Raw genomic sequence first — 24,659 nt, forward strand, 5'->3', positions numbered from 1 at the left:
ACAAGTTTTTTTTGAAAATATTGTTTAACTTCTCCAATCAGCTTCTTCTTTCAGTGCTATGGCATAGTCTCCTCTTTAATTTTTGCACTAAACTCTTCTTCCCTAGAATAACCAATGCTTTCCAATAACTTTTCAACTCATTGAATGTCAGAAAGAAAGAAAAAAAAAAAGCAGAACTAACGAAGACTGGAAACTGGCAATAAAACAGTAATTAAAATCACTGAAAATAAAGTCACCGTAAATAAAATTAAGTTGGAAAACAGTCTTAATTTATTAACAGTACAATGAGTTCTTAACAGACATGAGTTCTGTCAATAGATCCATAACAATATCAGCCCAAATTCACCTCCTGACCCCCCCCCCCAAAAAAAATCAAATCAAAACCCAGTATTTATTAAGAAGTGAATAGTTAAAGCAGAGTACAACATGCCATTCTGTTAATCTATTATTTAGGCACATCTTGAATTTGACATGGAGTTCTGGTCCACTACTCACTTTTTTGTCCAACACAAGAAGAGTCCATCAAACAAAGCCCTTCACAAGACAGTATCTAAGCCAAAAATTAAGGTGGTTCTTCACATAATGGATGAAAGAACCCTGAAATTCCCTGCCAAAGTTGTGGCAGATGCTAAAAGTTCACATTTGCTCTGTGGAAACTACACAAATATTTGTCAGAACAATGGAATGGGGATCTAAAAAGACAAACCACTTTAGACAGGAAGCTTCCTGGGCTGAAGGTAACTGGAGACTGGAACAACATAAAAATAGTAAATATCATATCTAATTGTTCTGTTCTTATCTGTCCTTAGATATCCATTTGTAGTCAATGTTTGAAAGAAGGTATTGATTTACATGGATCTGAATCTTAACAGTTGGTCTTAACCAATCATATTCATAGAATCATAGAATATCCAAGTTGGAAGGGACCCACAAGGATCATCAAGTCCAACTTCTGGGTCCCCAAAAGATCACCCAAAAAACTCAGACCATGTGTCTGAGAGCGTTGTCCAAATGCTTCTTGAACTCTGACAACTGTAGCGTACGAACAGTGCTTCTAGCTCAGGGTCTCTAAGGCTCATTCCCAGGATTAATTTATCCAAACACTTCTTAAAGGCACAGAACTTTGCAGTTCAGCTTCTGTTGCCTAAAAGTAGATAATTCCCAAGCTCCATCTCCCAGCCACTTACATACACTCCCCAAAAGTTTAAGAACAGCAGTACGCTCTCAGGACTTCCAGCAGAACTCATGTGAAGAAGAAAGCCAGAAATAATTGCAAAATTTGACAAAAACTTTATAATTAATTGCTTAAGAGATATTAGAGTTAAAAACCTCAGAAAATAACAATCTAATTCTTTCTAGGCTGTTCTTATGCCTTCTATGTATCTTATTTTAGGCTTTTTTTCAGTTGCCTTTTTAGAGTCTTTTTTCTAATCAGATCTATTAGCTTGTGGCAGTGATTGGTGGTTTTCTCCCTTCTAATCCTTTCTAACATCTTTTGCCTTACACTGAAATGGAGAAGGTGTTTTGTTCATTGCTCTTTGGGAAAAAGATCTTCTGGAACTCAACCAAAAGATGAGAATAGTTAAGAAACAATCAGAAGTGATGACTTCAGCATCCTCTCTATGACAGTCAGAAAGATTCTGGTATGCTTTTTGACTACTAATAAATTATAAATGTGCTGTACTGTGATCAAACATTCTCTAACTAAAGTTTAAGAAACAAGCAACAAAAAATGGAGCTAACAGCCAGTGGGAAGAATATTTTAAGTAACAACTAGTAAGTTAATATTCTGTGCTTTTAGTGTAAGCAGTACTCTAAGGGACAAAGTCTCAAAGGACACACTGTATGGCTCTTCAACTTAATCTACCACTGCATCGTCCTTTTTTGTCTTGAGCAAGCTGTGAATATTATTCAACAGAGACTTAGCCTTTTCACACAAGAATTCTCATATATCCACACTAAGATCCTCATTGTTTTAACATTGGAAATAAACTTAGGCATTTTTTCAAGCCAGTGAATTCTACTTTCTGATTTCTGTTCTGAGACCGGTAAACAAATATACACATTCAGAATATATGGTCCTACATGAAAAATTAATATTATAATAGCAGATACCATCCCTAAATTACAGGCACCTGAAGAGCCATGGTTAAATGAGCTTGACAGTCACAGTTTTGATTTCCAAATACCCATGAACAAGATCACTATTGACCTATATTCCTACCTGCAGAAAACTAAAAAGGAGTCATATCACCTACTATCTTAAATAAAAACCCTTCCTTAATCATTTCTGCAAGGCATTGTATTCCTTTTATGAAACCACAAGCCTCTGACTTGGGGAAGGACATGAAGGCAGCCCAGCAGACAGAAGTTAGGAGCAAGCCAAGTACCGGGCATGGTGACATAGATAACAAGCTAAAAATAGTTGTTAAAGGTTTCCCCATTTTTAACAAGAAAATTCAGTTCCTTAATCATCTTTAAAGGATGCATAATGAGTCCTCCATAGATATGACTTAACTAAATTATATATTAACAATTACAAAGTCCTATCATCATAATCAACACTAATATGTTGTTCATTCTCTGAGTTCTAGCTTGTTTTTAAAAGTATATTTTACAAATTCATCGCTAATGCTAGTTTAAAGTGCTGGCATTCCTCTCCAAAGATAAAAATCCATTTGTGAGTTGACTTGAACATGTGCTTAAAGGAAAGGAAAATTTCTTTTAGTTCCTTTCAGGTGCATTTATTAGGAATACTCATACCCTAAGTATGTATGACCAGATGCTCGAAGTCAGAGAATTTCAACCTTAGCAATTTGTACGTGCCACTCACACCACCACTTTTTTATTGGGATACCTCAGATACATGTTTCCTTTCACTCTCTGAATTCCAAATTACCCCTTGTGGAGGGGAGAGGACGGAGAGAGAAAGAGGGAAGTGCACACATGGACTCAGTTTTCAGCTACTGCCTTGTAGTTTTCCATTGTCCTTTGAGTGATTTCCATGTGCATATGAATGTCCATATGCACATTAATGTAATGCATTACTCCAAGGAGGAGCCCCAGCCTGAAAAGATTATCTGAAATACCTATAGAAACTGACACTGTACTATCATTTGTCCAACTGCATCTCTTATGACCCAAAGCTCCAGTATATGAGGTACATAAGTTGCTCTGTTTCAGAGACCAAACACCAGGTACCCCTAGGCTTTAGAAGTGAATGCTTTCTGATTCACAACAACTGAATTCACATGAAGCCGGAAGAAGAAATGACTCTTCACAGATACAAAGTAGGTCCTACTACCATTAAAGAGAAAACACTGCTAACAGATGAGTCTCTGGAGAATAAAAACCTTTTTCACGCAGCACATAAAATTATTATAAAATTTAATGTATTTACAACCTACTATCAGGCATAGCAGACCAAAATACGCTTTCAGAACAGAATGTATCCTTTCACAGAACAGGCAGATCATGTAAGAGGTATCCTGAGTTATAAAACAGCTTTGTTATCTAATCACACACAACTCTTGATGGAACAATTGTCTGAAATGAAATTAATGGTTCCAGGCATGCACAAAGACCTATTGCCAAGCTGAACAAACTGCAAGAGGAGCACTTTCTACCATTGTTGGTTAGAAGAGTGACCTCTAGTCACTTGCACAGTTCTGCACATGATATTCATTGGACAGTATTATAGAAACTTAGAGCTGGCAAAAAAAAAAAAAATCTTGATTCATAAAGGCAAGGAGCAAGCACAGCAAAAAATTATGTTCTAAAGGAAAGCCTGGAGGAATTTGGCTTTTTACCTCATTACTCACCACACATAGTTACTACTAAGGGAAGCACTGAAACCCCCTAAATGTATGACAGCAAAACCAAAAGAAGACACAGATATTCTTACTATACATCAAACTCACCAAGGGCAATGCATGGGAGTGAAAGCCAGATGAGCTGATTGATGAGGCTCAAAATGCTCAGGCAGATGGTTAAGATGAATTGCAAGCTAAGAGCTATCTTGCCTATTTAGGCCACAAACACCCCTCTTGCGTTAGGGAATAGGGCATGAGTATGTGCATACAAAGGAATACTGTTCAGATAAAAAGTCTCTGATTCCAAGTGTTTTGCAGTGTTTCTGTGCATACATTACCCTAAGACGTACCAGCAGTAGGAAGGAATATACTCACTTTCTTTTACTGTTCGTTTTTCTCTGCCAGCAACAGAACCACCCACAGTAAATAATTTGTTAGAGGAAACAGAGACAAAAGAACGATATATTTTCAAAATGCAACATGAAGTATTGCAGAGATGAAATAATAATGGCAAATTGATACTCCAGTTAAACAGACAGAACTTGAGATAACTTCAAAATGTAGGGGATTCATCTGCCACTTAAACAAACAAACAAACAAACAAAAAAACTATTTTGCTCTCAAACAAGAAAGAGGTTGAATTAACACTTCTAACAAACATTAGCAGAAAGGTATCTGGAATTTTTCTTATTTTAACACTTCCTTTAATTAAAAGCAATGTATCTTTGAGACACCGGTAATAAATGAAATAGTCTATTTTCAGCTTTCCATCACTAAAATGACTGCATGGAGTTATCAATTAATTAATACACATGCATTATTCCTTAATTTGGTTAACCAGCTAAGAAATTCTTCACCTTAGTAGAACTACACACATCAATGCCACAGAAATAAATCTATGACCGTTAATCTTTTAACCCATTCATTAATATTGACTCTGCTGGAACATTCCTAATACTATTATTATCGACTCTTCGGTTATTCAGTAATATTTATTTAGATATCAAAATCATAGGTTTTAGTTTTGTTCTTAAAATCCCTTCATTTATACCACTGAAAAGTAGTAATATAAGTGCAAACATACATAAGAAAAAAAAAGGGTTTCAGTAGTGTTTGTTTCCTACAACAAAAATATTAAGAAGTTTGAAAAAAAATAATTCTCATAAAGTTCTAAATACAATAATACTGATAAAATCATTAAGGAGTTATAAAACAGTATTACAAGTTCGTTTTCCATTACAGATATATTCTACAGCTGTCACTTACTAATACAAAAGCATAAAAAGAGAAGGAACTAAAAAATAAGAGCACAGAAATCTTATGCTGAGTTTTGAAGGAAGCATTAGAGCAGAGGAGTAGCAGACATGGATGCAGAGCATAAGAACCCACAGAAGAGTTTGAGATAATGGGACTTTTGTCTGGACCACTAGGAAATTCTGGCGATGTGATTTATCACTATAACTTCTCTGTGTCACCATAAATTGATATAGAACAGCAAAAAGTAAGGTGTCCAACTACAAACTGTTGGCCAGCTACTGCTGTCCTGATATAGAAATACCACCTTTTTGAGTAGTACAAGTGTTCAGCAGTCACTAACAAAGTCACAATATTCCAAATTATGCTGCCTACAAGAGCTCTAGAACTTCAATCTTGCAGTTCTTATTTTAACAATCATTTCAGCACTACCTTAATTATAAGAAATTTCTAAGGTAGAAGCAAACTGGTATAACTTTAGCTTTTACTTCACGGAAGGCTACAAATTCTATACCACATTTTTGAATTCAAACCAAAACCTTACATGGTGAAAGTTGTCCCCTTTTATAATAAAGAACAGGAAGTGGAAAAATCATTTTGTGACGTGTATCTTGCTACTGAGAAGCATACATCTTCTCATGAAGAAATAGAAAGTAAAATAAAATTAAACTGTAAAGAAGAAAGTTTTTGGATATAAAAAAAAAAGAAATCCAATTTGGAATGCTCAAGTCTAGATTATTGTGCCAGAATTGATTTTTTTTTTACTTTTCTGTCATACTAATATGGACATTTTAAAAACGGCATTAATGATCCGGACCCAAACTCTGCCCCCCGCCCCCCAATTTTAAATCCCTGTTTAACAATGTAGCTAATGTGTTCAGTATGCTTGTAATTGTTCTAAGAGGCAAAACAGAAGTAAAGAGGTAGTCTCCCTCTTCAGTACATTCTCTAGTTTTATTAGAAAATAAACTGATGCTAATCATATAACCCTTCTAACACTTGCATCACAGAAGTATGTATGTAGAAAGAAAACTTACTAGGTGATTTCTCTTCTTCTTCCCTAGGCTCTACTTTTTCTGCTTTTGGTGGACCTTTGATTTTGTATATTAACGAACGGAGTTTGCCAGTCAAGGTGGAATCTTCCTCTTCCTCTTCTTCCTCTTCTAGTGGAATACCTTAATAGATAATAAAAATGATTAGAAACAAACCTTAACCTTTGAAGATGAACTCCTTCAATATTTAAACTACCCCAAAATATCTACAGGACAACCTTTTAACCAGCAAATTTCATACAGGAAAAAATAATGTTTTAAGTGCCAATTAGATGGCAATATGACTCAAAGTCATATTTGATTAAATACGTGATTCTCTAGCTTATATTCTGCAGTATGAAATAAATAAATGACTATAACCTAAAATATAGTACAACTTTTCAGTTGAGATATTTAGCAGTCATAAATAAACATATTATCTGAAATTAAAACTGGAAGAAGGCAGAAGTTCGTAGATAACATACTAGTTATAGAAGTTTTTCATTAAAACAAATAATGAGATGTATCTGAAGGGATGCAATTCTACAAATAGTTTACTACAGTTCAATACGTTGCTTCATAACTATTCAAACCTTTTTTCAAATCTTTTACACCTCTTAGTGATGATCAGATACCACACGTGTTATGAGCAATAGAACAGAACGTCTAAGCAGGTTCTGTTCAGACCAGAGCTAATTGGGCAGAGCTCAAATTGAAGTTTTTGCTGTTTGGCTGCTGGTCAAAGTAAAAGTGATTCTTAGCACTGAGAAAAAGAAAAGATTTCCAGATACTAAAGAGGTACAAGCTGGAGAAGAGGAAAAAGAATGAATTTAGGAGGGTGTAACTCGTATTACAAAAAGAAACTAAGAAAAGAAAAAACAACTGAAATGTGGTATCAGGTTGGAGAAAGCATGCAACTAGCAGCTAACAAAGGGGAAAGTTTTAAACTAGTGACTAAGTGACTAGGAAGAAAAAATTCAGAGGCAGTAGGAGAGAATGAGAGAACCAGAAGCTGAAATGTAAGATGATATAAGGAATTTGAGGAATGAGAAAAATAAGACTGGCTTGGCAAAATGAATAGCTAAATGAAAGCTACATACAGTTGGTGTCTGGAAGGAGTAGGAATGGGAAGCGTAGCCAGTAAGGAGACAGAAGAGAAAGAAGAAAAGGACGTTAAGTAATGCAAGACTGGCACCGAAAAACCTAACCTGGGCCCTGGAAGCAAAAGGAACTGACAGGATAACTCCTGAAAATCTGAAATGAACCGACAAGAAGAAATACACTCTGATGATGAGTTAAGACAGTGGCAGAGCAGAGGAGGCGGGGTCTCATTCACCTCTCCAGATCAGATGTCATTCATGCTCCATCTTCTTAGAGTTGCTTTCAGAAGCTGACCTAATAACTATTGTTATTCACTAATCACTTAATTCAAGTGGAAGAGGTCTGTGCGCTGGAACACATAGTTCCAACCCAGCAGATGAAACAGGTGAGTGTCAATTTGATATTATGCAATAAAATCTGCTTTACGTTCTTTTGTTTTGTTTTCAGTCAAGAAATTACACACAAGAAATATGATGAGAATTATTATTTTGCTGGCAACACTAACCATTCACAGTTTGGATGTGCTAGGATTCAAGCTGCCTGTGTAACTTTAATTCAGAGTATTTGTGTATATTCATTATAAGGCAGCCTTTAATTACTTGATTGCATACATATTTTTCCATTTAGACTCCAAAGTATTAAAAACCTGTTTAAATATTCCAAGCACAACTCAGTTTTATCTGCAGCTTACATTGCTTAGTACTGATTTTCAGAACTGAGTCAGGACAGATTATGAAGAGCATTTATTTGTGGTGACCACCTATGCTAAATTTGTGCAAAGTAATGAATATGACTTTGTTTAGGATCCAAAGGATCATTAAAATATTTTAATTATGAGATTGCTTTCTCTATCTTCAATTCTCTATCTCACTCAACATACAAATTAATAATGCAATAAGCAAGAGTACATGCTAAAATAAATAAATAGATAGATAGCTAAATAAATAAATACCCCTCCCCCCCAAAAAAACAACAACAGAAAAAAAACACAATCCTTAATCACTAGGGTTTCACCTCCTGAAAAGATGAAGAGTGACCAGGAGCTAATGAGACTTCAAGGTAACAAGTATGCTATAGAGCAAGATATTTCCAACTAAGCTGAGGTCTCTATAGTCTTCATTCTGGAGTACTCAGAGAACTCTGAGATGCCAAATAACCTTTGAAAAACAGAGATGAGCTCAATTGCTGAGTGACTGAACAATAAAGATCACAATATCTTCACAAATATGTGAAGACTGAAGAGTAGCCAGGAGGATATGGACTATTCACTTTAATGCTTGGAAAAAAATGCCAGAAAGAAAGAAAAAAAGTTTTTAGCACGCACTTAGAATAAAGGATGAATGACAATCAACACAGGATTGTCAAGAACAAATTGCATTAAACCAATCTAAATTCTACCTAGAATGTAATAGCTAGCCTTACAGATATAAAACTTGATCTTAAGGACTTAATAAAAACCCACACAGTATCCTCCTAAACAAGTTAATGAAACACAACCCACTGACCCATCTTAGGTTGGGTTCTAAGGTAGGTGAAAAATGGTAATAGGCTTATCATGGAATCACAGCTTGGTGCTGTGAGGGTTGCTGGAGATTTTAACAGAGTACCCAGAAAGACAAGCACAAGATCATAGCAGAAGCCTTAACAATACAAGCACAGAATCATGGACACAAACAGAAATCACAAACTGTTAATTACTGGTCACTAAATTAACGTAATTCTAGGAACTGGGTAGAACTGATTTTAGGGATAACCTGTGAAGAATGAACTAACAGAGTGTATTAGCATACATTTAAAAAGTGACCTCAAGCAAATCGAGGAAGGAGAAAGAAACCATTATCATGCTCTTCCTGGTGAAAACCTTGAGATGCTGTCAATTCATTTTAATGACTCTGCTCCCTTCTTGAACTAAATTTGTGTCATCAACCATTGGGCCAAGAAAGGCACTGGAAGAGTAACTGTAACACTAAGGGGGCAGATACGAAAAAGTTTGTGTATATCAGTTTTAACTGCATAAGTATTGGGAATGAGCAGTAACAATTGGCTGACTTAGCTATAAATGCTAGTAATGGACTAGTAATTCCATGAGATTGCCTCAATTAGACTAAGATCTCAAGAGACTTAACAAAATATTTTTGGTATTGCATATAACGTGGTTCTTTAATGCACATGTGATTCTATTACCCACACAGGATATTTGAGTTAGTTCACTCTTGAGTATACTTAAAGGAAATTCAGATTCAGTCACTCTTGGAGAAACCTGGCATCTCACACTATAATCTGCAGTGCAATAGTGTTTTATAATGATTGACCATCACAGTTATGTATACATCAGGAAACAGCAGCACCTAAAGCAGCAGCATCACCCCTCATCTACTCTCTTTTATTAAATTTTCTAGTGCTAAATTTCACAACGATAATGCTCTTTCAATATCTTATCTGCTTTTTTATATACACATGCCTATATAAATCTTTTAAGGTAACCCAACCTTCTTGTTTGGATGACTTTTATTATTCCTAATTGAGTCCAAAATCAATATATAAACAAAACTACACCAGAAAATATTTAATAGATACTTAACAGTGAAACTTAAATACAGAGGTCTCCTGTATTTTTTGGTAATATGCACTGAAAGTCTGTCAGGAAAATCACCGCATAAACAGTAATAAATCTAACACGTACAAAAATTGTTTGTTTGTTTGTTTTTATAATCGATCTGATCTTTTTTGATGACAAGTGTTAAAAAGACAAAAAAACAAAAGTACATCTTGTCACTCACCACAGTGAATTAGAAGATCATCATGGAAGTCATACAGCTCATCCCGAATCTCCTCTGGACATGGACAATCCTCTCCCAGTTGAAAATTCAGCAGCATATTAATCTTTAAGGGAATTAAAGCATATTTAAGGTAATGAGATAGCCTAAGAGGCTTCCTAATATATAGCTATACTTTACATGTTTATAATAAAATTAGCGTAAAATATAAATTTCTAACACACCTCATGGAAATACTAAAGCAATGTTCCTTTTTAAGTTTTAATTAAGACTGATGTAAATATATAGCTATACTTAATAATAAAGATATTCTCTATTATATAGAGATATATAATATAGATTATATAGGTAGAAAAGACTAAATATTTCCAACATACTGGTGTCAACACAACACTAACTTCAAGTCAGTACAACATAGCAACTAAAATTATCACATTTTCTTCTTCTTCTTGTAGCTCTGGCTGAATCTCAGCTCCTCAGCATTGGATGACAATGTTCAATTTTTCCATACATTTGAAAAACCCTAAGCCAACTTTGGCCTAGAGTTTGAATTCTGAGTACAAGTATAAGCATTCTGACATTTAGTATTTTGTGGCACCTTAATAAATTTTATCTCAAACTCACTTTTGGTTCTCTAGTAGTTCCCATGTTAGTTTAGTAGTCATGGATAAACCAGATTCTTATTGCAAAGCACTTTTTTTTTTTTTTTTTTTTAATCTTCAGATTCAAACTTTTGTTTAATATTACCTGTTCTTGTGGAGGAGACCGAAATTCTTTAGTCTTCTTGGCAGTCAAAGCTGCAGACATGTTCAAGGCTTGCATGAGTTCATTATACCTGTATTTCTGATTATACTGTAATTTTGATACATAACGGTCTGCAAATGATACAATTGCTTCCACTCTATGTTGCAGCTCACAGTCACAGAAATAATTGAGTAAATGGCACATCTAGCATGGAAAAAACACAGGTAAGTTCAACAGTTTAACATCTTAAACCCTAACAAGGGAAAAACTACAGTGGATACTATACACTTTTAAATTGTTTGTTAAATGAGAGACATTTTTTCCCATTTTTCTTTTAATGGTGTAAAGGTGACAAATGTACACAGTTTTATTATGCTGATCAATACTATGTTGCATTTACTCAATGCTTCACTCCATGCTCCCAAAACACACAGAAATATTAATTCTCTTTTAAAATACACCTTGGAAATAAGTAACTATCTGAATATCTATGTTGAGTAAGAAAGAATTGCATCATCATCAAATTTGGTTATTAATGTGAGGCCACATGGCAGATTGGAATGAAGACGTTCAGGATTTCAAATATTATAAACTAAAGAACAGACATAAGGTACTACCTTTTTCTCATCGATAGTATAGCACATGTAATGCATTTATATTAAATGGTCACCTGAAGCTTAACAGATTCTGGTAATCTTGTCTGCAACAAGCCTGTTGTAGGAGCTTTGGTTTCTTTTATTGCTTTTTCTCCAGCTTCTACAGCTTTTTCTTCAACTTGTGTAACTTCTTCCTTTTCTGTCCCCTCTTCTGTTTCTTCCTTGTGATCTCCAAATACATTTGGATCAATGAGGATTAACACCTGCTTCACATCATCATCATCAAAAACCCCCATTATGAGCAGTGTTGCTATTAGTTTAAGAACAGGAACAAACTGGAATGCAATGTGTCCTCCAACAGGGTCTCGTATATGAGCACCACTACACTGTACTGCCTCTGTTAGCATACTTATGGCTTTGGATTTAAGTGTATCAAGGGGTATCTCTGGGCTGGATGTCTGATGTTCTTCACTGGTCACAATAAAGCAAGGAGCAGAAAAATGAAAGCTTGGTTTCAGACAAGTGCTAAGCCCTACTCCAGGTAAACCATGCTTCTTTGTTTCATCGGGATATAATCTAATAGTTCGAGTTTCCTCTGTAACTGGAATGATAAATTCATTGTTCATCATGAGCTTGGCTTGTTTGGCATGCTCCAAATGTATACTAATCAACAAGTCATAGAATCCAGAACGTAGGAGTCCAGGTAAATATTGATTATCTATTGTGTAAAATAACTGAGATACATCCACATGGCTACAAAGTGCATAAGCAACTCTAGTGTTACCTAGAGCACAAACTGAGCTATAGAGTTTTAAAGTGTGGTAGTGAAACTTCATCAAATCTTCTTGTTCACATAGTTCCAAAATATCAACGCATCTGTTAAACAATAAAGAAACAGAGCACTGGTCAATTTAGTGAATTGAAAAATAAAAATAATTATAATCTCTGCACATTTTGGTCAGTTCTTGTTTAAACTGTTAATATTCAGATTGATACTGACTAACCTTAGCATGTGTATCATTACACCAAAGCAAATGGTGGTAATAATTCAATAAGACTATTTAAAATTAACACTCCATAGAAAAGAGGAGGAAAAAAAAGCCACCACAGATAAGCTTCCTTGGAAGTTATAGTGAATTGCATGTTTGTTTTTAAAAGTAATGTGTTTGGAGTGCTGAAACTCTAGAGATCACTGTTTAATTTTTCACACAAAACAGTATTTTTTTGCTCTACTTTTTAAATTTAGTTTTATTAATGTTAAATAAAATTGCTTATTAAATTGCAAAAACAAGTTGCAAAATAATCTTTAAATGTATAACTTTTAAATTGGCTTCCTGCTACACTTTTGATTATAATTTTCATTGTCATTGATTACAATACTTGGTATTTGGATACATCTTTATTATCATTGCTATGAAGATAAAATAATGAAAATCTAAGAAAGTCAGGATCTTGTCAATAAGAACAGAAAATTAATTCAGGTAAATTGTGAGCAGATGGAGCAGAAATGGATTACATGGTTTTAATATATAAAGAAACAGCAAAAAGGTGTTTGCATGTTCTTTATTTTTCAAGCTGAGAAAACTTCTGTTTAAAGACCTAAAGATTTAATAGATTATTTTAAACTTTAAAGGAAGTCAAGTAGTTATGTTTTCTCTTATGTATGTAAGCATTGTCACATGACATTAAAATTATTTAGCCTCTTCTACCTACTTAAGTTTCACAAATACAATATTATAGTAGATAGGATGAAAAATTCTAAAAAACCTCTAATGTTAAGATCCTCCAAGGCATGTTTAACTAATAGCCATACATCAGCTAGTTAATTCAATACATTTCCTCCACATCAAGACACTGCAGTTCCTTTCAAATGTACCTGTTTTCCTCTGGGATATGAAGTGCCATCATCTGCAGAGGTTCCAAACACTGCACAACCCATCCATGACGTTCACTGACACGCTCAGTTTCTACTTTAAGAAAGCTGTTAGGCATCCTGCTCCATAAAACAGGTGTAATTGTTTGCACATCAAGGCGAGGGGGACACTGAGGAACAGGATTTCTTTCCTCACTTTTAAAAATTGCTGCTGATAAAGGCATGGTATTCTGAAACAAAGTATATCAGAATTATTTTTGTGACATGTAATTATGAATAAACTCATAATACCAAAAGGTAGTGTAATCTATTAATAGCAAAGAACTCATAGAAATATATGAGTTATTGCAACAAACATATTTAAAAAAGCAGAAAGTGATAAACATCAAGGGTATTCTCCCCAAATATCTTTAGTTTATTTTGACGAATGCAGCTTCAATTTGTTGAACAATTTACCTTCATATAAGAAGTATACAGAAGTAATTTGTTAACATTTTAGTCTAATAAAATATGTTGTCACAAATTCAATCTTACTAAACAAATACAATTCAGCAGGAATTTCTGTAGAAATAAACAGATTTAGAAGAGCATCTTTATAACAAATAGTTAATACCTTTAATTTACCAAGTTCAAACTGAACCAAGTTAGTGCTCGTAGGCTGTACAAAAGTTGCTGGAAAAAGTTTTGTGTTTGGTTCAACCTAGAAGAGAAATGAGATTAAAAAAACTAAAAAGGCAAAAAGAATCTCCTCTCAGAATGTGCTATGAAATATATATATATATACTATATACTTTACATTTTATTATCAAGTAATTGCAGACACTGTATTCAAATGATGACCAGTGTCTACCTGCAGTTTACCTTTAATACAGTAAAGCATTTGCTGAGTTATCTTTATAGGCCCACCTAACCTACCGGGAGGTGCCTTTGCTGCCTTATGTGGTGCTACACCGATAACAAGAACTTTTGTAACACTGTGTTGATTCACGTTGATTAGGACAAGAGGGAATGGCCTCAAGTTGCACCAGGGGAGGTTCAGGTTGGAAACCAGGAGATATTTCTTCTCAGAAAGAGTAGCCAGGCATTGGAACGGGTTGCCCAGGGAGGTGGTGGAGTCACTGTTCCTGGGTGTATTTAAGGGAAGTTTGGACGTGGTGCTTAGGGACATGGTTTAGTGGGTGGCATTGGTGGTAGGGGGATGGTTGGACCAGATGATCTTGGAGGGCTTTTCCAACCTTAACGATTCTATGATTCTACTCAAACATATCCAAATTCAGCACTTGCATTCTAAAACAGCTCCTTAAAAATTCTGCCACTTTACAGCTACGTACTTCAGCTCTCACTCTAGAAAATGCACCCCCTAATACAGACTGAGGGTAAAATACAACTTTTTGGAATACCACACATCTTTTCTTTCACATTTTATGCTGTACAAAATAATTCACTACAAAAAAAGTTTGAAAACAAATTTTGCATAGAGAGGGAATCAGAGGTGCATAAGAAGAAGTTGAGAGTGCATCATTTTGTGAGGATAGTTAGTCTTTTTCACATTAAAATTAGCGAATTAGTGTATTTTTTTAAAAAAAGATCTCAAAAAATCCTTTATTTCCACATTTAGCAATTGTTTCCAGTCTTAAAATCATGATGTATCATACTGAATCACAGTGCTGCAGATTTAGAAGTGCTTGGTTGTTGTACTGTGTTTTGTTTTGATAACTACATTATCTTAATTTCCCCATTATATAATGTAGGAAAACATGTTATTGTCACATTACTAGTGTTAAGATTTCAAAACAAGGAAAAGCAATCCTTATAATAGCATCAAAATGACCTGTTTATTAGATAACTACCTGAAAATCTGGTAATACCTGATAACAAGTGCCAAGCTCTTTTCCATTGGCTGTGAATGACAACATTCCAGTAGCTAGGTCAACAAAGCATCCAATTTCTAAATCAACATTGCTACGACCTGATCTCTGGGAATTAGAAGTTATATCTCCTCCCCAAACCATATAGCAATTACTGCGCTTCACACTGTAAGAACAGCAAGAACAAAAAACACATATCACATATCACACTGAACTTAAGAGTATTCATTAAGATGCACTTTTCAATAGTGTAAGTTAGAGATCCTTAAAGGTGCTTGTGCTATTAGTCTTGTTTTCTCATCAATATTTTTTTTCTTTTTTTTTTTTTCCCAGAAGTAATCATCATGGCTAAGGGATCAGACTGAAAAAGTGAACTTTTTTTCTCATTTTTTAAAATTATGAAACAATTTCACATGGTTCTCTGTGCTTAAAATACAGAACAACCAGTAACAGGTTCATCCACAGCAATCACATGCAGATGTTAAAAGAAAGGAGCATCCCAAAACACTCATTAAAACAGAAATTTAGGGATAAATATACTCACTTTAACAAATCTATGTAAAACACACATTCATATGTAAATGAACAATGAACAATTCTACTCCATAATTGATGTTATTCTTATTTTAAATTAATGCTTAAAATTTCATCAAGCTTGTGAATAATTCACCTTGAACAATGATATTAAAATACAATGCTTAATAAGTGATAAATAAATCCATACCTTTCATGAACCCTGCCTCTCTCATCACCTAAAGTAACCGTCACTGTACAATTTTTATTTAGGTCAAAATTTTCACTGTAAAAATGATAGTCTGGTGTTACCCAGCCAACCCAGACACAGGATGGGTCTTGCCCAGCAAATATCCGCAACGAATAAAAATACTGAAAAGAGGAAAAGAATAAATTAGTAATAAAAATCTAAGTCATTTTATGGAGGAATAGTCAAACAATGGTTAAAAAAATCTCAATGTACATCCTACTTTAATAAAAAGTATTCACTGCAAGTCATTTTAAATTCTCATAAAATAAAACTAGTATAGTAGATTGACACTGTGAAGTTTATGCCTCAGTCATACAGCTCTAGGCATTGTTCCTTATACGCAGCATTGTATCTTAGCAAATGATTAAAAAGGCTTCTCTCAACAGATCAATTTCTATTGAACACAATACCACTACACTAAATCTATTTCATAAAGTAAGAAGAATTAAGCACCTCAACATATTTGCTTACCGTAGTAGAAGGAACAGAAACTTCTTGGCTGTGTTTTCTAAAGGTAGAGGAACACCAGTAAATTAAAGTGTTTTGTTTTTTTAAATAAACAAAAACAAAACAAAAAAATTTCATTCTTAAACTAAGTGTACTTCCATGCATGTAACTCATGCTTGCAGGGTGCTGAGGATTCGTGGTATCAGTAAATTAAGCACGCAAAGACTTTACAGGATGCATATATAGACACAAAATAGTTGCCTACAGTTAAGGTGGACAGTTAAGGTTCAAAGGTGCTGAACTGAGCAGTACCTGGGATCTGTCCACAGTCAGTTTAAATTTATATGGAAGGAAATTTATATGGAAGGAAAACTGGACTTTTCCAATAACAATGAAGTACTGAACAATAATGTAGATGAACAGCAATACAGTGGGCACATGACTCTGAGCTGGTTTTCCAGACCTCCTGAAGAGCTTTGTAAGTCCCACTGATTTCAAAAGGATGGTAGATGATTAGCAATGAACGTCCATAAACCTTTTGATGCATCTTTTCTGAAAAGATTTTCTGATGTTGTCTGTATATAGCATTTTGCAGCAAATTTGCTATAAATTAAATAAAAACATCAAAAACCAAAAAATATCACTAATAAACATCCTATATTAATGTGTGCTTAGCGCAAAAATTAATATGAAACCTTGAATGTATAACAACGAAGACTAATAGAACATACTAAGTTTACATTAGGAGCATGAAATAGGATAACTGAATAAAATCTAAGTCTAACCGTTTTTGGAAAACATCAGATGAGGCATTTTCCACACCCATGCCAAAGTTGAATGATGAACGGAACTCAATAGGCATACTCAAACGGCAATATATCATGTCTGAACTGCTGTTCTGTGTGCCAAACGTTTTGTGAGTAACTTTTAACCGAGGTGGACTTTCAATGGTTCCATCAATTCTCCATATCTAAAAATAACAGAAATAATTTTCTTATAATACTGTTCCAAGAAAAACACTGATAACTTTCAGTAACTAATTGAAGAATAAGATAAGTGAAAGAGCTAACAAACTTTTCAAAGTTAATTACGAACTTTCTTTTACGACCATGAAACTAGCTCAAAGAGCAAGGGAAGCAATAGATTCCATCTATTTTGACTACACTAATTATTTTCAAGATGTTCCATACAAAATTTTCAAAAAGAAAAGCATAGATTTTATTAATTCAATTTATTTAGAGTGAACAAGTCATTGAAAAACTGCTTCAAAAGAATCAGTAGTTTCTACCACAATTAGAAGTTATACCATGTAGAATCCTTCAGAAGATCACTGTGAAGCCTGAGCCTGATATTTTTGCCTGTGCTGAAAAAAACGGTTATGTTTTTAAACTTAATCAAGAACATTTCAAAAAGTTTTTACAACAGAAATACAGTTGAAATAATCCTGATCAACTGATTAAAATGCTGAGATCATTCAATTGGAACTGAGTGAAGTAAGTGTATTTTGTTTAAGAAGGAAATGTTCAAAGACAAATACTGGGGATTGTAGTAAAAAGGTGATTAGGAAACCAAAACAGACAACGGTCCAAGTAGCTAACCAAAGCAACATAGATTAGTAATACATATACTAGAACTGGTATATTCACATGAATGATAATACTACCATAAATGAAGTTGGAGATAGACAAGATCATCTGGAATTATCTAAAGATGACTTAATAGTCATCTATCTAAAATCTATCTAAAAACTATCTGATGACAGTAAGTATTAGTAAGGGTTTAATGTCTCAGCTTGCTAAGCAAACAGTTGATAAACAGGTGTCTTCCTAACACGTAACGTTACCTCTATGTGAGGATGATTTTTTGGCACATTGACAAATGTTGGTAAGCGTTTACTAAACCACATAGCGACATCTCGGTTCATATTTACTGCAAAAGGTTCAAAACCTTCTTGAAGGCCACACATTGTATAATACTTGAATGTACTGGCATCCATTCCAAGGTTCATACGTCCAATCTGAGACAGACCCAGTGCGCAAATTGGAACAAAACCTAAGAAAATGATACAAGAATAACAAAAAAACAAATAAACAACAAAAACAAAAAAACAGTAATTAATTTGGAGAAAATAAATATTTTAATTTGAATCCATCTAATGTAAACTAAAATTTAGCTGCTAGACAAGATGCACACGAAATAATGACAGTAGCAAGGATTTAAAGCTACCTTAAATATTAATGATTAAGATCAACATAATTGCAAGTGAGTACTTTGGCAATGAATGGACATTATAAACACCATGCCATTTATTTAAACATTAACCTGGTTTAACAGTTGTTATTCCTAAGCTCTGATTTGTGTGAAAAATTAACAAAAAAATGAAAACAGTTAGCTTTTTGGACAATCAGATTTGCAAAAACAAGATTTGCTCAAGTTAGTTATTCATTTATTAGAAGAATTGTTTATCTTCATCATTTTTAGACTAATAAACATGCCATTGTAAAATGAACTGGACACTTAAACACAAACTTGACTAAACCAAAGCTAATAACAAATGTTAAGTATAATCTCTGAGGGCACTGAAGTTTCAAATGGACTTTGAGATGAGGTTGAGGTATCTCAGTATATCTGTTTAAAATTTATTTTCTTACCAGTGTCTACAAATTTCTGGCCAACCTTCATCTGTCCATCATGAATGATGGACAAATATAGATTTCTTTAATGAAGGCATTTTTATGACCAAACATTTTCAATTTCCGAGTAGCAGACGATATCAGCAAGACTAAAAGGATGTTGAATGATTTTTCTATCTGTCCTGATACGGAAACTCAGAGAAACCTTGGTGAAAAGCCGACAGTCCCAGTACAACAGAAATTCTCTCTTACACTTCAACTTTATGCCTTCAGAAAATCTCTCTTAATGGTGTCCCTTATTCTTTACCCTTAGAAAAACTGTATCAATGGTCAGACCAAAGCTGGACACTGAATAATTGCAAAGTCTTCTGTTAATTATTAATGGGCATGTAACTACTATCAGTTGGAGGAGACATCCTTTCAAAGAAAATGTTAATTCAAAAATAAAACAATTTGAAAATAACCCCTGCCCCCAATAAAGTCATGTAGATACTTCTGTTCAAAAAAGAATAAGAAACAGAAAAGGAAAAAGAGTCCAGGAAAAGGAGAAACAAAGATAAGCTATGAATAGGATGGGGAAAAAATTTACAAATCAGACTCAAATTTACATTCATGTTGCAAAGATTTGTTCTTTTGGTTAAGCCTCTTACCACATAGCACTCATTTTGTCCTTCACAGACAAGAATACGATTAACATAAAATGTGTATGCTCCAGTGAGAAAATCAATTCTACAGTTTCAGCTTCTGGGGATTTTTCTAGGCACTTATTATTAACGCTACTTGTTACTGCTGAAGTTCAGCCCTGAGAGTACGCCTAGAAAGGCTTGAAGAAAATTCACCCGTTTTGATTGCTGGAGTTCCATTGTATCTACTTGTGGTTGAAGGAAAAATAAAAGAAAACCAATTTGTCCTCTCAAAGTATATTTTTATGAAGTTAAAGTGTACTATGATTTGAAGGCTTATATCAGTGAAATAAGATGTAAATGCACTGATGGAAATACTAGACAGGAACAGACTGGAAGCTGGGGCAACTGAGAATCAAAACTTGTTAGGCTGTGTAGCAGCCAATAAGGGCAACAGGATCCTTAAAATTTCCCAAAGAAATGTCCACAGAGTATAAATTAAAGCAGAATTTGAAGCAGCAGATTAAAAAAAATCTTTGCATATGTCAATACTATTTAGAATGTTTTTAAACATTCTAAATGAAAGAAAAGTCTGTGGATATCATAGCAGTAAGTATTGCTAAAGGGAATTTGTTTAGTACTCTTGATTAACAATAAAATAACATTTTTCTGCTTCTTCAAGTAAATACAAATGAGAGATTGTTATAAAGTGCCAGGAACAGCAATGAAAAGACTTTTGGTTATATGTTAGAAAGTCAGTGAGGGAGGAGCTCATAAATAACACAATGAAACCTATAGTGAGTAATTCCCAAAGACAAATAAAAGCCTATTTGTAATGCTGAAGTTGACAGCTGTCTAAAAAATGCTGTCAGGCACACTTTAACTATAATTCTGGTATTTACTATGCTGATTTCAGGTGGCAATTCTGCTTGGTGAAAGGGATTGTTTAATACTATGTTTTCATACAGCTTGGTTGAAAAATACCATATTTACCATAGTTTTAGCAGATCCTTTGGACTTCAGCATTCTGTACAAATTTCTGCTTTCAGAAAATTTTTAGAAGAAAGTTCATGTCTATTAGCTAGCAACTCTTATTGATACTCAGAAAATGATATACGGATTACATTTAAGCTTTTCAACTGAATAATTTGAAAACAGTGCAACATCATGGTAAATTTCACCACTGCTCCAAGTACAAAATTGGTGGGGTGATATTCTATGGCATTAGGGCATAAGGAGCTCAAAACCATGAGTACGTGGAAGTTCAAGAATTAACTGGAAAAAAAAAAACAGTATATAATAAATCTTATTTTGCAGCTTGCTAAGACATTATCGACAGACTAGTTTTTCTGCTTTTTTTTTTTCTCTTTTCTCATAGCCATGCAAATATAAAAAGAAAATTACCACTTTCTATTCCAAAGTCAGCAAACGCAAGTTCTGAACCTTTACTGGTTATAAGCAATTCTCCATTCAAAGTAAAGATAATTGATTTGTCATCCAAGTTTATCATGCAACCAACCACATCTCCTGGTTGCCAACTTCGTCCAAAGAATCCACTGCCTTGATGCCAACGCTGGCCCTAAATAAAAACAAACAAACAAACAAACAATCAAGTAGATAAACACCATGCTAAAATTCAAAAATAACATATGCATTTTCAGAAAAGAGAAATCTGAAAAAAAAAGTAGGTACTAATCAGTCAAGAAAAGAATTATTTTATAATGGCTAAAATTATCAAGCATAACATTCTAAGTGAATAAAGCTTTATAATTCATTTATAGCAAACAACTTGTTCTCAATGATCCAGTTAAACAATGGTAAAATTCTACCCTTAATTTTTGTTTTTCTTACTCTTTTTTACCTTCCAGGATCTCAAACTAATTCACAAGCAGTACTAACTTTCATGTAATTAAATTAGTATATTAGTTATTTCATATAGTGAACCAAAGGCACCCTAACTTCAGTAATATGCAAATAACAATTTAGAACCTGGATAATAATCAATGCTCACTGGACTCCACTTCTTACATGCAGTGTCATTATCATCCTTCTGGTCCTTTAATAAACAACGTGCAAAAAGCAAAAAAGACAGAAAGGAACCACAACTGTGGTTCTCTCTTCCAGTTGTTGAAGAAACTTTTGTTTTATTTTTGTGAATTACCACTTAAAAAAAAAAAAAAAAGGAAGCGAATGGTGAAGTTTCTTTATGCTTACAATAGATTTCCTTACTAAGGTGGTATATCCTTGCAAGACAGATATAAGACAATGCACCTTTGTTAGCATAATTACGAGTAGAACCAAAACGCAGATACAATTCAGCAAGAAACAGAGCCCAGAGACATCTTTATATGAATGAAAAATATTCCCGTAGTTGAACTGGAGTATACAGAGAAAACATATACTGTCATCTTCTGCCTAGCCTATTCATAGGTAAAAAATAATACAAAGGTAAGAATGCACTGACTTTGCTTCCTTCAAAAACAAATGCTTGGTCATCAGCTCCCAGTTCTATGTCAGGTCGACAGCCTGGCCTGGCCCAGCCAACACGCATGTCTCCACCTGTCACAGCTTCAAATTCAAAGTACCACTTTCCAGACTTCACTGCATAAGACTGTTCGACTCTGAAAAAACGTATCTTGTCAATGCTGACTTTTTCCGTTGTTTGATCAGCTGCAAAAATGAATAAATAAAAAAAAAATCACCATATTTCATAATCAGATGAAACTGTAAATGCCACAGTTTAGTTTTTCATCTGTCCCAACTGTTTTCTGTCTCAGAAAACAGCCATTATCTACCCTCGTAAGTTGAAGAGCCTTCATAGTAAACGTTAGAAAAGGAGGAAAAATAACCAGCATACAGATGCAGCATACGTGTAGATGCAGTGCTTAGTGACATGGTTTAATGGTGGACTTGGCAGTTCTAGGTTAAAGGTTGGAACAGATGATCTTAGACATCCTTTTCCAACCTAAATGATTCCACGATCCTATACAACATGAATGACTATCCACTATTTATAATCAAAATATTTCAGTGACTATCACACTATGCAGAGCCACAAACATATAATTGACTGGAGAAAACATCAGAAGTGTAAGATTACTGTACACAACACAATCCAATGCAAAAAATCCAATGAAACTTTAACTAAAGCTGCATGTTACCTATTTTATTCATAATATTAGTAAGAAAAGCAATGTATGTAGCTTATATACTTAGGAATTTGGATTTAAAAATTTTTTTTAAAGGCAAAGTAGCTTTACCTTTGTTATATTAGAACTACTAATGAATTGCTCTTGAAACATTACAGCTGCAGTCTCTAAAAACAAGAACTGTAAAGTGAGGTATCTGATTATTTTTCCAATACTACCGTAGTTTTAGATAAGCATAGATGTATTTCAAGCTCTTCATACATAATGAAGAAGCAGGAAAGAATGAACTGTCTCAGATCACAATTTCAGAACATTTTAAACAGTCATTTCCAAATGAAAATTAGTATATCTACAGACACTACAGATTTTCTCCAATCTGAAAATCATGGAAACTGTAATTATTGTACAATCAGCTAAAACCAATCTTTAAAAAAAAGTATGTAAGTAACATACAAGACATTAAAAAAGTATATTTGCACCTTTCATTCAAGTCCACAGCAAAAATATATAGTATTAATTCATCCCTTGTATGTTTTGCCTATCTATTCCAGTGTCTTAATTTTTTTTTCCTAGTACTGAGGGGAAAAAAAGGCCATGATTCCTACTGAATGTACATACCTATTTCTTGGTCAGGTGGCTCAACATTATAACCATAGCCTGCAAATGTTCTAACAGCTTCACGGAGGCTATCTCTGTTCGATTTTTTAGTACGTTCATCTAATAATGCATATGGCACTAGCCGAGGATTACGTTTGTTCTTAAGATCCTAAAAGGAGTTATAAAAAAGAACAAAAAGAAAATTTCATTTAAACATGACAAAGAATGCATATAATGAGACAGATTGTATTGTAAAGTAATGTTAGGATTACAAGAAAGAAACTATTGATGAAGAACAGTTCTGTGAATGAACAGTTCTAAGTCAAAAGAATATTAAGCCCAATTGTTAAGGATGTTAAAAACACAAAGACAAGAATGAAAGAGAAGTATGCAAATATATATTCTCATATCCTGCAGTTGCAGCCATGCAGGCCTGATAATGTACTCAGACCTGCATAAGCAAAGCTTTTTTCCCTGCTCCTTCCACTTTTTCCTGACTTTCCAAAACATTCAGTATTTATCCTCTTATTTAACATTCCCAGCTGATGTTCTAGAACACGAAATCTCATATTCTTTGCTTACTCTAAATCTAAAATGTCCATACCTGTTGAATGCCATAGGTCCATCCTTGCTTTATTCTGTCTTTTGCCCAGACGTTATGTGCATTTTCTGCTAGTTTGTCAACTAGGAATTCTTGAGAAGGTAACAATTTCACTTCAGAAAGATCAAGAGGGGCAGGTTTATATCCATTTGACATCATGTAACTGTAAGTCAACAATGGAAAACAAAGAGAGGTAAGATATCCCACTGATGGTATTTAAATTCTATGTGGCATTCATAGAGTAAGGTTCACTTTCTCCCTTGACTTTTTCTGCTCTCCCTTTCCTTTGCAAAAGTTCTACATTGCATTTGGTCATTAATTAGGACATTTTATGTATACACATAACATTTTTATGTATATACATTTTATGTATATACACTCTTCACTGTAGCAGAGTGTCTCATTTTCTGCCTTTATTGGGTTTATTTGCACACAAACTAATTAAATGTGACCTAGCTCTGTATGTCGGTACTCAAAACAGTTGCTGTGAAGATAAGAAACTGTTATTAATGACTACTCTTTAGTATTTGTCATTTAAATCTTTCAAGTGTTTTCTATTTTAAAGGTCTGTGTGATAACCTCTCATGAAATTATTTTTATGTATAAACCTTTTGCATTATGAAATTCTGTGTTTCTGATGCAAGTGTGTAAAGATTGCATTACCATTTTTCCACAGAACAAAGCATATTGTAACTGTTGTTCTTCCCACGTTTCTATTGAGCAGTAGGTCTAGCAGTTTTTTAGCAGTAGGTATTAATGCTCCTCTTCAACCCTTTCACATAGTATATAG

The 24,659-nt window shown here is 34.0% G+C and overlaps 1 protein-coding gene across 1 annotated transcript in view; it reads right to left on the bottom strand.

Moving 5' to 3' along the window:
• The window catches only part of RYR3 (ryanodine receptor 3), a 227,184-nt gene that overhangs the window by 100,722 nt on the left and 101,803 nt on the right, over positions 1-24,659 (bottom strand). The window contains 15 exon segments of the mRNA XM_040558359.1: positions 6,104-6,241; positions 9,979-10,081; positions 10,723-10,923; positions 11,390-12,191; positions 13,192-13,418; positions 13,802-13,888; positions 15,057-15,222; positions 15,781-15,941; positions 16,291-16,327; positions 17,052-17,236; positions 18,110-18,318; positions 20,927-21,101; positions 21,987-22,192; positions 23,290-23,437; positions 23,873-24,032. Coding sequence (XP_040414293.1) covers positions 6,104-6,241; positions 9,979-10,081; positions 10,723-10,923; positions 11,390-12,191; positions 13,192-13,418; positions 13,802-13,888; positions 15,057-15,222; positions 15,781-15,941; positions 16,291-16,327; positions 17,052-17,236; positions 18,110-18,318; positions 20,927-21,101; positions 21,987-22,192; positions 23,290-23,437; positions 23,873-24,032 — 3,005 coding nt within the window.

The sequence above is a fragment of the Cygnus olor genome, chromosome 5 (assembly GCF_009769625.2).
Source record: "Cygnus olor isolate bCygOlo1 chromosome 5, bCygOlo1.pri.v2, whole genome shotgun sequence".
NCBI classification, from domain to species: Eukaryota; Metazoa; Chordata; class Aves; order Anseriformes; family Anatidae; genus Cygnus; species Cygnus olor.